This window comes from Conger conger, chromosome 1, assembly GCF_963514075.1.
Source record: "Conger conger chromosome 1, fConCon1.1, whole genome shotgun sequence".
NCBI lineage: Eukaryota > Metazoa > Chordata > Actinopteri > Anguilliformes > Congridae > Conger > Conger conger.
In genome coordinates, this window is record NC_083760.1 from 35,434,451 (window position 1) to 35,451,606 (window position 17,156).

A 17,156-nucleotide genomic window follows, 5' to 3' on the forward strand; every position below is an offset into this window, starting at 1 on the left:
AAATGGCTGGCATTTATATAGCGCCTTTATCCAAAGCACTGTACAATTCATGCTTCTCATTCACCCATTCACAGACACACACACCAATGGTGATTGGCTGCCATGCAAGGCACCAACCAGCTCATCAGGAGCATTTTGGGGTTAGGTGTCTTGCTCAGGGACACTTCAACACAGCCTGGGTGGGGGATCGACCTGGCGGCCCTCTGATTGCCAGACAACTGCTCTTACTGCCTGAGCCAATGTCGCCCCGAGGTGCCATTTTATGGTCCTTTCTGAGATTTGGTGACCCCAAGATGCAACCAATCTCCGCCATTCTTAAACTGTAATGCTTTTGTTTCCTTCCTCAACATCTGCCGCTTGCATCCTCTCCCTGGCAAGTTTGGAACCATTCCATTTGTCTTACATTTTTTATTATTCCCCTTACAGTGCTAGGTGGTATGTTTAACCATTTATGTATTTTTGGACTTGTGATGGTCAATTACCATCTGTCTCTGCTGAATTGACAGTACTTTGGCTTTTCCCATGCTGATGGGTGACAAAGGGATTTTGCATGCTTGTTTCCTCATTTTTATACTTTTATACTTACTGTTTGATTTTATTGATATATTCTGATATATTCTTATAATAATAATTCCTCGGGGTGCCAATCATTTTGACAACTATGGTTTTCAGAAAAAAATAGATTTGCAACATGAGAATAAACACATTTATATATATATATATAGTTTTATCTTTGAACATAAAATACAGGGCTGCGTTTCCCGGAGCCTTCTTAACGCTATGTCATTCGTAAGTTATACCTTAAGCTGTACCTTAACGTTTCAGTGTGTTTCCCAAAACATTCTTAGCTAAACATACCTTCTGTACGTCGTAAGGTTGGTCTGGACCACACTTGATGGCATTTCCTGAAGCCTTCTTAACGCTAGGTCGTTCGTAAATTATACCTTAAGCTCTAATTCAATGTTTCAGCGTGTTTCCAGAAATGTTTTTAGCTAAGTATACTTTCTGTACGTCGTACTTTCATAAGGTTCTTACAACCGCAAGTTGTAGTTGGCTAATAATATTACTAAAATACCACATTAATGGGACTGTTTTCATGAAAATAATAAAATTGTACATTACGAAGGATGCATGTTGCACTTTATTGAACATGTTGCCTAATTGCCTTTTAAATTATATTTATAAATTGATGATTTTCCACTCTCTCTGTGGGCTGGAGCAATGTTTAACAATAGTTATTTTGTTTTGTTGGACATTGTAGTCCTAAAACAGGAAAATAATGTTTCTTTATTCAGCGTCACGTCCTCTAACAATATCTCTATTGCGTTTGTTGTGAAGCTGTGGGACCGCTTCTTTCTTTGTTTTTTTTCGCCATAGCTTATGTTGTTTTCATGCTCGTGCATTTCTCTTGTTGGTGCGCTTTTATTGAAAACGTCAGCTAATCAGAGGAAATAGTGAGACGGGTGCGTGGGGGTTGGACGAACCTAGACTAACATAATACATGATAAGACAATACGTGACTAAGACAAAATGAATAAACATAAAACATGGCAAGACAGACCTGTGGCCGGGCGACCAAAATTACCCCAAGAGCGCAGCGACGACTCATCCAAGAGGTCACAAAAGACCCCACAACAACATCCAAAGAACTGCAGGCCTCACTTGCCTCAGTTAAGGTCAGTGTTCATGACTCCACCATAAGAAAGAGACTGGGCAAAAATGGCCTGCATGGCAGAGTTCCAAGACAAAAACCACTGCTGAGCAAAAAGAACATTAAGGCTCGTCTCAATTTTGCCGGAAAACATCTTGTGATCCCCAAGACTTTTGGGAAAATACTCTGTGGTCTGACGAGACAAAAGTTGAACTTTTTGGAAAGTGTGTGTCCCATTACATCTGGCGTAAAAGTAACACCGCATTTCAGAAAAAGAACATCATACCAACAGTAAAATATGGTGGTGGTAGTGTGATGGTCTGGGGCTGTTTTGCTGCTTCAGGACCTGGAAGACTTGCTGTGATAAATGGAACCATGAATTCTGCTGTCTACCAAAAAATCCTGAAGGAGAATGTCCGGCCATCTGTTCGTGACCTCAAGCTGAAACGAACTTGGGTTCTGCAGCAGGACAATGATCCAAAACACACCAGCAAGTCCACCTCTGAATGGCTGAAGAAAAACAAAATGAAGACTTTGGAGTGGCCTAGTCAAAGTCCTGACCTGAATACTATTGAGATGCTGTGGCATGACCTTAAAAAGGCGGTTCTGCAAAGATGAGTGGGCCAAAATTCCTCCACAGCGCTGTAAGAGACTCATTGTAAGTTATCGCAAATGTTTGATTGCAGTTGGTGCTGCTAAGGGTGGCCCAACCAGTTATTAGGTTTAAGGGGCAATCACTTTTTCACACAGGGCCATGTAGGTTTGGATTTTTTTTCTCCCTTAATAATAAAAACCTTCATTTAAAAACTGTATTTTGTGTTTACTTGTGTTGTGTTGTGTTGTTACTTGTGTTGAATAATATAAAAATTTGTTTGATCTGAAACATTTTTTATTTTATTTTTTTTATCCGATTTTTTTCCTTTTTCTCCCAATTTGGTAGCCAATTGGACCCCGTCTGATTCAATTAGAGCTAGTATTAGATACACCGCCCACACCCCGTCCCTCGGCGGCCAACGGGAGAGTGACACGCCTTCTTCAAGCGTCTCGCCTCCCAAGCTGTAACCGTGATTCCGAGGCGCCCAAGGTGCTTGTTTTTGTGCGGCGATCTACTAACCCTGCCAAGTCCCTCCCTCTGGAGCAGCGAGCCAATTATTGCTGCTCCACGTGAGCCGGCCAAACTTGATGATCTGAAACATTTAAGTGTGGCAAACATGCAAAAAAATAAGAAATCAGGAAGGGGGCAAACACTTTTTCACACCACTGTATATACGGTTGGATAAATTTGTTTGTACGTTTTTTATTCTATTAATAAGTTCCCACCAGTTGAATACAATTTCCAATCAGCGTAACACTGCAGGAATTTTAAGTATTCCTGCAGTGTTATTCATAAAGAACACTACTTTCTCTCAAAGCGCAGTCAAGCATTCGCTGCAGAGTGAATAATCAATCTTAGAGTCATCGATGAGCCTAGTAATGTCGCACGTAGAAGCTATCCCTTAAGCAACCGCCTAGTTTGGGGAACACGCCTCAAAAAGTAAATAACTTTAGTAAGGTATACCTTTCGAGTCTTCGTAAAACACTAAAAGTGTTATCAGGAAATGCGGCCCAGATTATTATCTTTGTTGTTTACTAAATACACCCTCATTCTGGAGCCCCTGTATATCTTACCATTAAGACAACAAGATGTCTGGGAAAGTTAGCCATGTAATCAAAATGGATAGCCTGTATTAATATAAATATAATTGCACACACAGTATGTCAAATGTTGATTAAACTCTAACAAAGTACCTATGAGTCGATTGGTGCTCTGTTAGAGTTGATTTAACACTGAACATTTTACTGTGCACATTAGGCTCTATATGCTTTTATTTGAATAGTAGAACCAAGTTATATTATTATATTTTAGTGACACTGATTGTTTTGTGTCTTGGACAATTTTATGCCCACTGTTAGGTTTGCTCACTAATAGGCTATGTTCATAACAAATCATATCCTTGCGCAGTAGGGTACCTGTAAGTGAACACTATTAAGTTATAGACTACAAACATACAACAAATTATTAATTATTGCATTGGTTGCCACTTCATTGACTCCACATTCAGTCTTAACAAGCCTGAGTTTAGTTCGTTAGTTTTCATTTAATGTGGTTTATGTAGAATCAGCCCTGCAAAAAGATGTAGCTGTATGAATCACCTTGTCGGGTCATATGCTAAACGTGCGTAGCCTATGCTCTATCTATCACATTTAAGTAGGCCTATACACTTTAGATGTTAGTGATATATCTAGGCGGCACGGATGGTGCAGTGGGTAGCACTGCTGCCTCACAGCAAGGAGTTTGCATGTTCTCCCCGTGTTTGCATGGGTTTCCTCCGGGTACTCCGGTTTCCTCCCACAGTCCAAAGACATGCAGGTTACGCTGATTGGACAGCCTAAATTGCAAGTGGGTATGAATGTGCGAGTGAATGGTGTGTGTGCCCTGCGATGGACTGGCAATCTGTCCAGGGTGTATTCCTGCCTTTCGCCCAATGTATGCTGGGATAGGCTCCAGCCCCCCTGCGACCCTGTTTAGGATAAGCGGGTTAGGATAAGGAATGAATGAATGATATATCTATGAATAAAAACTACCACTAAATTTAGATCAAGAATATAGGGCATACACCCACAACTTTAAGTGTCATGTTAGTTTATAACCACATTAAGTGTTGTCTTGGGATCATATACTTTTTGTAATATACAATAGTTTCATATTCAAAGTCATTATGACTAGTTATTAACCATTTGTGTCCAGTAAATACAAAGTGTCATACTGTTTTATTGTTCCAAATAAATACATCCCATAAATGCTGAGAGGGAATAGCCTACATACAAATATAGTCTGTAATCATTTGGAAAGTAGTACAAATTCTGTTAGTTTGGCTGTTTTCCAGCAGATTGGATTTGAAATGAAACAATGAATATGAAAGTGCAGACTGTTAGCTTTAATCTGAGGATATTTACATCCATATTGGAATTACATCCCTTTTCATACAGTCCCCCCATTTTAGGTGACCAAAAGTAATTGGACAGTTGGCTTCTCTGATTAATCAGGTGTATTCAGTTCCTTCCTTAGTGTAGGTCACAGGTCAAACTCCAGTCCTGAAGGGCCGCAATGTCTGCTGGTTTTTGGGTTGGTCTCAGAACCTGTGGTTCATTTAAGTCATTGATTGGATAAAGAATCGACACACCTTGTTCTCAAGGCCTTAATTGACAGCTGATTGAAAGGAAACCAAAAGAACCAGCAGGGCTGCGGCGCCTTGGGAATTCAGTTTGACACCCCTGGTGTAGGTATAGGAAAGTTTTCAATATCTCGTCTTGATTTTTTGGTTTGGAGTCGGTTTTTGTCAACATGAGGGCAAGAGATGTGCCAATGAAAGTCAAGGAAGCCATTGAGGCTGATAAAAAGAAAAAAAGGCCAGATTTGGCTTCATTGCCTTGTTGTGGGATGAGGTTTGGAAGTTTGCTTTGGTTCTGAGACAGTTATTTTTAGCCTCCACACTTTGCTCATGCCATCACTCTAATACAAGTCAATCTTGGTGCTATCTGTCTACAATACTTTTTTTCAGGCTCTTTTAAATAGGTACTACTTAGCAAAGTGTAACCTTGCCTATATTCTTTTACAGCTAACTAGTGGTTTGCATCTTGCAGTGTAGCATCTGTAGATCTGTTTGTGAAGTCTTCTGTAGAGTAGTAACAGGCACATTGATGCCTGAAGAGTATTTCTGATCTGTTGGACAGGGGGGTTATCTTCATTTTGGTGAGAATTCTTTAGTCATTGACTGGAGAGGTCCTCTTTGGCCTACCAGCCCTTTTGCAATTACTGATGGAGTAGATACGTGTGTTAGCTACATCATTTTGCTTGCAGTGCTTGACTTTATCTTTATATTTAGGCTATAGCTTAATACGGCTTTATGCATGTTCAGTAACTTGGATAACTAGCTAGCTATCGTAGCTACCATTTGAATTCATTAGATAAGTGCCTATGCAGTTATATCATAAACACGCTGGTTTATATCAGCAACTGTGCACTGGCTAGATTTAACCGGTTATACATTTTTGTATCAGTTCCCGAATGATAGCTTAAATTTCAGCTTGCTTAAATTTAGATTCTAAATTTAGAACGTCTTTGTGTTAGCTATAGCTAACGTTATTACATGTAGCATTATCTTTGCTTAGAATATAGCCAAGACAATATAAAATGCTTTATTTCCACAATTCGTGAGCATTTCCTGGCAAAAGCCGAACAAGCATAATATTCATCAGCAGGTTCAAAACACCAAACCAGATTCCTTCAATTCAAACTAGTATCAATATACTGTATATTTGGAATGTAGTTATTTAGAATTTCTACTTTGGTTCTTGGTTACCATGATTTTAGTTAACTTGCAGTGGGGGATTGGCTATATTATGGAAACAGGATTACTGAGATAGCTGGATAAATTACCCGAGTTAAACCCGGAACCATTCCAAAACTGGAATTTCTACTGAAAAAAACCCATCTGGTCCTCTGTGAATTTATCCAGCAAAATCGGTAATCCTGCATCATGGTATAGGCTACCTCCCAGGTGTTTTAATCCCTGCTTACACTGGTCTGGGAATGGTGTTAAAACTGTATTTCTCATATTAATAAGGCAAAATTTCTAAATGCAGAATAATTTGGAGAAGCATAAGTCGCTCAGGGTAGGACCATCTGCTAAATGAAGGTAATGATGTTAGCTGTGAAGTAAACAACTGGGTAGGCAGATGTTCCTTTCTTAGCAGTTGACTTTTTTCAGAAAAGTGTATAGCTCACTATGTCAAGTCTACTATTTATCTATTAAAAGCTTAGCTTAACCTTCTTCATATTGGCAATGTCTGGTGTCAAATAATGTTTCGTATTTGCTTGTTCCTAATGTGCCAAGGTTGAGCATTTAAAAGATAAGCTAAGTCTCCTACAAAGATGCCACTTACAATTTAATACACAGCTTATGGTCAGCAATCTGTCAAGATCCTTCGAAAAGTCCTTCTAAAACAACTGTATTTAAGATATCATCTGAAACGAAAGTACTCTTCAAATGGGTCTCACTAGAAAAATGTTTAATGTAAAACTGACACTCTTCTTTTTATTGTTTGATGGATTGATTAGTCAATTATGTGTTTGTGTGGTTAAAAAAACAGCCCTGTAAAGATCTCTTCTGTCTATTTGATGAACACAAAAAACAACCGGAAATTCATATTATGATTCTAATTTAACATACACTCAGTGAGAACTTTATTAGCTATATATTAGTCATAGTTTCCCAGTCTCCGCTACTATCCTCGAAAAGTGTTAATTACTGAAACTTGTACCTTACACCTGGGTTGACCAGATGCATGGCAAAAGGATGAAATGCAGACCTGTCTGCTCACTCTTGACTGACACACCCCAAGCAGCGGCTGTCCTCTCACTTCGGTGTGCCGCGAGTCCTGAAATGACCAGAGGCATCTGAATCGTCCAGAAAATATGGCCCATAATGTTCCTAAAACTCATTTTCAGAATGTTGCACAAACAACATTCGCCTAACACAAAAATTGTTAGACAAACATTCTGATACAATGTTCATAGAACTAAAAACCAGGAATGTTCCTATAACATGTGTAGGGACTACAACTTCCACATTCCCACAGGAAAATTCTGCGACGTCCACCACGAATGACGTCTAACTCGGTTCAGCCAATCCCGTAATGGCGGGAGCAATAAACGGTCCCGTATAAGAGCAAAACACGTTCTTGGGATCTCTTTCTTCTGTCTCTTCTGCCTCTTCTGCTTCTTCTCTTCGACGCACCCTTTTTGGCCATTCGCTTCAGCTCATCTGCTCCGAGACTCGGACAGAGGCTGAATGCTGCGCAGCGCACTACCAGGCCTACGGACACACCCAGTTACCTCGCGGTAACTTTGTGGCCTATAGCGAGTGGAAACTGGTGTATGCGGAACGCTACATCAGTTTACCCCTGCAAAGCTCACCAAAGAACAACAGCAACAAACTTTTCCACCCGGAAAAGGGACCAACGAACATCCTTCCAGCAACCGAGCGAACCAGACAACAATGCGCGACTAAGACGCCCCAGCCTGCGCATCTCTCCAGGACACACATTCACAGCACCATCGCGGCTCCTACAAGGACAGCACGTCTTTTGGATCCAATGCGTATGGACTCAGTAAGAGAACAAACATTCAGGCATAGCCAGTGTTTAGTTTAGTCTTAACTGTTTTTGTGAATCTGTGTTTCCATATTTGCCGTCTTATCATTGGAATGTATTTTGTTAGCTATATATGTATGTGAATTGATTCGCCGTCTTTTGCGCATATATAGAGTAAACTACGCAAGTAGTCTTCTCACAGCTAACAATAACTAACACACCCAGAACTCTAGCTTACCCAAGCTAGCTACTCCCACTTTTACCTTTCCTTTGTTCAAGCGACACACACACGCACACACACATACCCACCTAAATTTCCTTACTAACTTCCCGTTAGTTTATCTGTTCTGTGTTTTACGTTTGTTTAATAAATATATTTTATTAAACCCCGGTGTCCGTTTTGGAATCACATAGACATGAGAGCCGAGTTAAAGCAGTCTTTCGAAGAACTTCCAACCTTCAGGTTATCGGTATGTTTAATCATTAATATTGGTTATTTTAATTATTAATTAAAATACTAAATTTGTGGTTAGATATTTCTGATAATAGTAATTTTATGAGACTGATTACCTTTTGCAGTTATACTGCTACACAACGTTTAACTGGCGCCCCGGTTTCGCAAAGAGTAAAATCCCTGCGTTATTTGGCGGCCCGTGCGAGGACCCTACATAATTTGGAGTCCCGTGCAAGGACCCCTACACATGATAGAGTTAACGTTTTTTAAATCTAAAAATAACACATTCAAGTAACATGAATAGTCTGTTGATTAAGTAAGATGTGTTTTTCCCCCAAAGGCACAATGGACAAGTTTGCTTTCACATAGTAGACTTAGATTCTACATATACCCACCCTATGTTCAATGCAATTGTCAAAACATTTCCCCGATATTTCAGATAGACATGTTAACGGGGACTGGGGAAATAATCTCTAGTAGCCTAAGTAAGTAAAGAAGGTAGTTTTGCACTTGCCTGAAATGATAAATGCAAAATAAGAGCAGGACTTGCTGGACTGAAGGAGAAGCCTAGCCTAGTCTAGAAAACGACAATATGAGGAAGGAGACAGAAGGAGAGACAGAAGGAGAGGATGTTGAAATTGTGGACACAAAAATGACTTATAAACAGCCAAATCAACCTGACCCTGAAGTTATACAAAATCAAGTGCTCGGTGAGCGGATATTAACATTCCAAAAAACTTATATTATAGGCACCCCTGGCTGCATATAAAACAGTGTATTGATGATGCTCTGTGCTTTCACTGCTCCAAGTACTTTAAGACAGAAACCAACACAAGCAAAGGGCCAGAAGGTACCTCTCACAACTGGAGCATACAAAAACAGATCAGGGGACACAGGACTTGTCAAGTGTTGAGCAGGAGGCCCTGTGCATACGCTATGTTGACCTTGATTTGGTGGTGGACGAAGAGTTCATTGGGTTATATGAGACAACATCGACAACAGGTGAAAATTTTGCTTGGATGTACTGTTGAGGCTGAATTTGCCCTTATCAGGCCTTAGAGGTCAGGCCTACGATGGTTCAGTGAATATGGCTGGGAAATAATCGGATGCACAGGCAGTCAGTGAATACACGAGCTTGCCACATTCTTTGCACAGTCTGGTAAATTAAAGAATACCTTCTATTTCTGCAACTGTTCGGGAAGATACACTCCTGTCAATCCGGTTTTTATGTCCCACCAGATTAACTGGATAACGGTCATCTTCCATTCGTGGTGTGCTGACCCAATATGAAATGGTGCTTAAATGCACTGGAGGAGATGTACTGGGCCTCATGCTTGCCCTAGATATTATAAGTGTACTAGAGATACTAAATGTATCTTTCCAGAAAAACAGCCAGACAGTGAAGGGCATGCTTTCTTCAGACTCCCTTGTCCGAGACAGCTTGGGGGCAAAGAGACACTGAACACTTTCAGACGATCTTTAGGGAGGCAGAAGACAGATGTGACAATCTGTCTCTACATCCTATTGTTTAACCACACACTAGTAGAAATTCTGGGTGTGCCACTGCTTACACACCTGGATCGGCCTTGGATTTCTACAGAAAATTGTTCTACCGTGTCTTAGACACAGTGGACATACAAATGAGTGACAGGTTTATGCAACAAGGTATAGAAATTAAAAGGAAAACACACTCCTGACTGACATTACAAATGATGCTGTTCGTAAATATTGCAAACTGAATGGAGAAAACTTGGAAGCTGTCTTTAAAAACAAGTACAAAACAACTGCAGATGCTGTGCAAGCTTTAAAAGAGATGGCCTCTGAAGGTTGTGGCCTATTCGATCAGGTAGAGACACTAGTTACATTAAATTAAATTATTGCCATTTGGTGGACGCTCTTATCCAGAGCAACGTAAAACAAAGTGCAAAGTGCATACCCATCACCAGGAAAAAGTGAGCTAGAGGGAAGTACAATTTCAAGTGCTAAGAGTACAACAAAGAACTAGGGCCTATTTGATTAATCTGAAAATTGATTATATCTAAAACTATTTTGTACTATTTAATTATATACACTTACGTACGAACAATAAACAGCTTACATAGCCAAACGAAACAAAAATATCCTAGCGAACACGTTATTACACAATTAATGACTCATTATTGAGAACTGAAAAACAACAACTACCGTTGTAACTACTGTTGTACCGTCAGTTAAAGATTACAGGGAGGGAGGGTGTCCAGCAGTGTTGGGAACTGGGTCTGAGGTGAAGCAGGAAGCAGGAAACTGGGCCTGGGACAGAGCTGGACACTGTGCCTGGAGCAGTGTTGGGAACTGGGTCTGAGGCAAATCAGGAAACTAGACTTGGGACGGTGCTTGAAGCTGGGACTGGCACAGTGCCGGGAACTGGATCTGAGGTGAAGCAGGTAACTGGGCCTGGGACGGAACTGAATACCGGGCCTGGGACGCTGAGAACTGGGCCAGGATGCTGGCAGTGAGGCGTAGTACTTACTGTCCAAGCCGGTGGAGTCCACTGGTTCCATGACTGGCTACTTAGTTCTGTCTTAGGTGCGGGACAGAGGAACCAAGCACAGATTCAGGTGTAACGAGAAAATGGCAGGTTTAATAAAGCAGGCAAAAGGGGGCAGACAGAAAAAGGGGCAGACAGAGTATAATCCAGAGAACAGGTCAAGATCCAAAACTGGGTCCAAAACAAAGCAAAGGTACAAAAATGTGCAAGCCAAGAAGGGTCGAAAACAGGAAATACAAAAACAAAAAAACAGAATTCTCACTTAAAGCATTATAAGGGGCTTTTTATATGCTTTTAATTGACAAAATTAATTTCATTTGGATAGGTTTTTGGACAGGTATCTAAGAAGCTATACTGATGAAAATATTTCCCACTTGAAAAAGATGGAGAAGTGACTTTCATTGGTGGAAACATGTGATATGTAATAAATTTAAAAAAAGATTATTTTATTTAGCAATGTACAATTTAGGCATTTTGGGTAGATTTGGAGACATGAAGGGACACCAGGGTATGCTGCTTACATTTAAGGGAGATTGTAGCCTATTTAACGATTAATGTGCTGTTTTTACTCTGTGTGGTAGCCTAATGTTTGACTGTAAAGCATACTTTAAAAATACTAAATACTACCATTCATCTGTTTTCATTGTCCATGTTTATTTCACCTTTTCCTCACTGCACAGTGAGTCAAAAACACTCTCTTGAATGGAGGTGTAGAAGTGTCAAAGTTTTCAAAGCCATATGTAGAAGAGTGGTTTATCTGCATACTGTTGATGTTTGGGTGCATATGAAAAATTGCAAACCAAATACTTTTGTGGAGAACCAAATTTGTCATTTGTGCAAGTTAACTAAAATGATGGTAACCAAGAACTAAAGTAGAAATTCTAAATAACTACATTCAAAATATACAGTATATTGATACTAGTTTGAATTGAAGGAATCTGGTTTGGTGTGTTGAACCTGCTGATGAATATTATGCTTGTTTGGCTTTTGCCAGGAAATGCTCACGAGTTGTGGAAATAAAGTATTTTATATTGTCTTGGCTATATTCTAAGCAAAGATAATGCTACATTTGTCATTAATTTGCATTCATTTGCGTAGACTAGGTTGTTCCACAAACATAGAAGAACATGGAGAACCGACAGTAAAAGTGACCGAATTCAGCTAGACTTTATCTTTTTCCATTTTTTACATATTTACACATTGTGATGTGTAATGGATTATAGCTGAATGACAGACACGTATTTCAAGATTCCAGATCTGCACTTATCTCATTATTGACCAAAATCGAATCTAAGTTTTTTCACAATTCTGTAAAGTTGAGAATTGTGCGATAGTATGCCCTTTTTGGCACTGAGACACATATGCAATAACAGAGGAAATCAGGAAATTGTCACAGATCTGAATTTCTATAGTTACAGACCACCAGTCTAAATAATGGATACACAAAATACTTCTGTATAATAAGCCCAACATCTTAATTTTTGGTGCTTTTGACCAGGAAACTATGGGGAGAGTGGGATGGAAGCGTTCAAGGAGCTGGTTGCTCAGGAGGGCCTGTGCATCGCTCACACGGACAAGATCTACAGCAACGCCGGAGAGAAGCACTTCGACCGGCTCCTTCGGAAACTGCGAGAACGGCTGCCCAAGGCCAGGGTGGTGGTGTGCTTCTGTGAGGGGATGACCGTGCGCGGTCTGCTCATGGCCATGCGCCGACTCGGGGTGTCCGGCGAGTTCCTGCTTATCGGCAGGTGAGGGACGCCGTCACGCTTGATCTCACACTCGCCCCCTTTGTAATTTTGGTAAAGAAACCTTGAGACAACGACATGCGTAAGCACACAGACACAGGTCAAAAAGCAAGTCACTTAGCCAGAGCACATTTTTGCATGAAAGTATTTAACAAAATGCGTCGGCAGTTGCCAAATGGGGATGCATAGATTTTACGTCAGACCCTTTTTTGGGTGGGAGAGGGAAAAGTTATGAAAAAAAAAATGTGTTGCATAAATTATCATCAGTATATAATTAATATAATTAATATCAATATATTTTTTATTTGATGTCAAGCATGAATGGAGCCCAATAGGGCAATAGGCTTTTTGAGCAAAAATATTGGTATAATCACTCGGGGGCGACTTCATATCATTGCCAATACTAATTGCTCAAAAGCTGGCCCCTTGCTTTATATGCTTATCTTCCAGTTAACAAATGACTATCCAAAATTCATACCCATGGGATCTTCTTCCAGTAGTCCTAACACAACTACAAATTTACAAACTGTAAATATAAACATGTAATCCCAATACAGGAATAGAATTATAGATAAAGCTGTGTATTATTCGACAACACTACATGTGATGTTTTCCGAAGAATGTGTGGTTAGTTGTTAAGGATGAAACGCCGTGTTGGGTAAGTATTGTCTTTGATTTGTCAGGGAATCAGGGGCCATATGTATAAAGGCACTCAAAATTACTCCAAAGAATGGCAACAAATTTAGGAGTTAAAAAATCCCATCCATCCATCCATTATCTTAACCCGCTTATCCTGAACAGGATTTTTTTGGAGCCTATCCCAGCATACATTCGGCGAAAGGCAGGAATACACCCTGGACAGGTCACCAATCCATCGCAGGGCACACACACCATTCACTCACACACTCATATCCATGGGCAATTTTGACTCTCCAATCAGCCTAACCTGCATGTTTTTGGACTGTGGGAGGAAACTGGAGTACCCAGAGGAAACTCACGCGAACACGGGGAGAACATGCAAACTCCACACTGAGAGGCTCTGGCCGACCGGGATTCGAACCCAGTAAACTAGTAAAGTTATATTTCGTAAAGTTATCCATAAAACGGAATAACGAGAATGCAACACGTTAAACTGTTGCCAACGTTACTAGTTAACTTTAATCTTGCTAACGCTGTCTGTCAAGGTAACTAAATCAACTAATTCGGTGTAAATTAATGGGCTAACATGCTTCAACCCATATTAACCAAAGGGTACAGCGAAATGCGCTGGAATCAAAGATTTCCATAATTGTCACTTGTTGCAATGAGATGTATGATGGCCCTTCAACAATGTTTGTCACATTCATTGACAAGAAGCTCTCCATCAAAGACCAAATCTACTAAATTACCAAAACAAACTTTAAAGAACTTTGTTTTAACAAATGTATTTTTGTTAAATTTATTTTTCTTGTTGGATTTTGTCCCAATAGCAGCACACTTACAGAACATGCGTGTTATTTCAATTTGTTCCCACTGGCACCAGATATGCTATATTAATTAATTTAATAAATAAAATGTATGGCACCGGTTAAACTGAACACTGCGACAAGTCTACTTCTTTGCTTTTTTATTTTTTTGCAGCACAAAATAAAATAAAGTGACTTTCAAATCGTTGCCATGAAGTTAAACAAATACTTTGTATGTGGAGCCGAGTTACTTATTCCTGATTGTTATGTACGGTACTGAAGACCCAAACGAAGACCAGGGGATATTCCAAAACATAGTTTCATTTCAGTCCAAGTCCAAAGCCAAGAGATCATGAGACAACAAAGCCAAAACAAGATGCAAAAGGAAAGTCAAAAAAACAAGCAGGGGTCAAAAATCCAGAAAATGAGAAGGCAGAGGTACATAAGGCAAAATCAACGTCGAAAAAAGGCAGAAGAATCTAAATCAAAAGCAAATAATCAGTAGGGTAAACAAAACAAAGGGACTAGGCAAACTTGGCATCAGGCAAAGGGTTAATGTCTTACGACAAGTAAGGAATCTCAATAAACAGGCGTACTGGTAACCTGGCTCTGAATAAAGATCAACGTTCTGACAAGGAACACTGCAGAGACTGAGGGTTAGGGGAAGGTGACAAACTAGGCGGGGCTCGAGAGTGAGGTGGCCTAAACAAATATACAACAGGTGGAAAACATAATAAGGTAATGATACAATAACGGGGGGGGCATTTGCATAGAATGAGAGATACAGTAAGTGATAGCGAGAAACAGGTGCGAATACTTCACTGAAACTAAGCAAGTACTCAGTGATAGCATATGAAGGCAGAGCTAAAAGAACAGAATAGAAGCTGGAGAGGACGTTAATTAGTTAGTTAGTTACACGCTTAAATCGAAATTACCCAAAATAAATGACTGTTAGTTAATTAGTTAGGCAGGCAGTAAGTGTGTATAATTAGTACTGTATAATGTCTATATTAGTAGTTGTTAGTAAGTATAGTGCTATTCAACATTAACTAGTGAGAGAAGCAGGAAGCAGGAAGTAAGGAATGCAGACTAGGAAGTAATGTTGAAACCCGGAAATCTCCGAAACCACCCAAATAGTGCAGCACGCAGACAGGGGAGTGACTCGGGCTCAGAAAACATTCAGGCACAGACATCACAGGGGATGACGAATGCAATGGACTGTAATAAACTGGCAAACAATAAACCAGCTATGAATGATAATAAATAACAAGAATAACACTAAACAAACAGACAAAACTCAGGAACATTGCACTGATGGCTTTTACTACAATACAATTTTCATAGAAAAACAACCAAAATCTCATCTGCCATGAGATGAGTCCCTGCCTGCCAAATTCTGCCTGCATTTGTTAATGTCAAGCAGTGTATGTAAACCTGGGTGCAACTACTTTTGTATATAACTCCACTTTTGTACATACGCCTATATGCCAGATGCTAGATGAACTGGCCTGAGAGGCAGACCAAGTCAATCCGCAGACAAAAATGTGACGCAGTGTTCTAGGGCTTGGTATGCAGGGACTTTGTCTTTAATGTTAAAAACATTATTTGTTTTCTGAGAAGACTTCTTTTTCTGTTTTTACAGGGTGTCTTCCTACAATTATATTAAGACATAATACAATATCATACACATTCAGTAACACATTTGTAAAACCTGATGTCTTTTATTAGAACAAATGTTGAACACAGTGTGTCTGAACAAGGATCAGTCACATTCAAGCTTTTTTTAGCTTGTGGCCTCTACTGAGGTCTCCATGGACAATGAATGGAACATCGGCGAGGGTGAGCTGTTTTCTGGGTCAAGGAGAAACTGTGTGAGTGGTGGAGGGGGATGGAGTCTTATGAAATTCTCTGGTACTTTGCCCTTCAATTTGAGGAAATTAATTAAGAAGGCTTAACATGTCTTCTTGTATTTATGCAAACAAATTAATGAAATGGATAAAACAAGGCCTACCTGCATGAATTTATAATTCAATGGATATGACAAACACCCAGGGCAGGTGGAATTAATGCAATGTTGAAGAGAGCCAGGTCTGGTCCCTTTGCGGCAGGTGGAAGAGACAATGGGCAGGTCCAGATAAAGTCTGTTTTGACAGCAAAGCTAGGCCTATTTTTATTTTCAGTTTGCTGAATTACCCATAGCAGCTACCCCACTTTCAAGTGATATCAGTTTGTTAGGTTTCTCCAGGTTGGGAATACATCAAAATTAATCCATCTGACTCATTCATGTTCACATACTTTGTGGTTGGACAATAGAAAGACGGATTATATATGGCTGCCTGTTAGTTCCTGTAGAACTGTTTACATTCTAGGTTAGTAATCGACTAGCTAGTCTGTCTAGGCCTATTGCAAGCTATTTGTGGCTATTCCTGGGGGTTAAAAATGCAAATACCACAGGAAATTGAATGCCACAGTACTGTAGAATGTCTTTGTTCTAAATGTGTAGCTGTGGTTCAATTATGGCTTGATAATTTGTAGGGTATGACATTTCTTAGAGTTCACTGAGGACTCAGTGTTTTGTTCCACCATGTTGGCAAGAGCGAACACGTTCACAACTTGGCCTCTCAAACTTGTGCTGCATCTAGAGTCCGGATTTTCCAAACTTTATAATCCGTCATAATAAGGTGTTCATGTGGGACTTTATAGCGGGAAACTCATTTAGACCGTAAATCCAACACCACTTGAAAGCAGAACAACAGTTTTCTTGTAAATTGGATTTTAAAAATTCTCCCAGTTACCAATTACCCTATGTTACCAGTTACCCTATTACCAATACAATAATAGGGTACAATAGTAGTGTGTAACCTGGACATTCAATGATAAGTAGAAACTGAGCAATGAAATACTTTTTCAAGCCGATTGTAACATTTCCATCAGTTAGATAATTTATGTTGGTATGTATTAACTAAAAATATATGTTGGAATTATTATTACTTAACACAAATGCAATTTTATTCTGAATGTTTGTTTTATGTTGATATTACATTTATTATGCCAAAAATACTTAATTAATATTTGATTAGTCATCGACGCATATTACTCTACCATTAATCACAATGCAGGAACTGCCATAAGCAATTAA

The 17,156-nt window shown here is 39.7% G+C and overlaps 1 protein-coding gene across 1 annotated transcript in view; it reads left to right on the forward strand.

Annotated features, from left to right (window-relative positions):
- The window catches only part of LOC133124170 (metabotropic glutamate receptor 1-like), a 66,667-nt gene that overhangs the window by 1,222 nt on the left and 48,289 nt on the right, over positions 1-17,156 (forward strand). Inside the window, exon 2 of the mRNA XM_061235164.1 lies at positions 12,326-12,575. Coding sequence (XP_061091148.1) covers positions 12,326-12,575 — 250 coding nt within the window. The remainder of the gene's footprint in view (positions 1-12,325; positions 12,576-17,156) is intronic.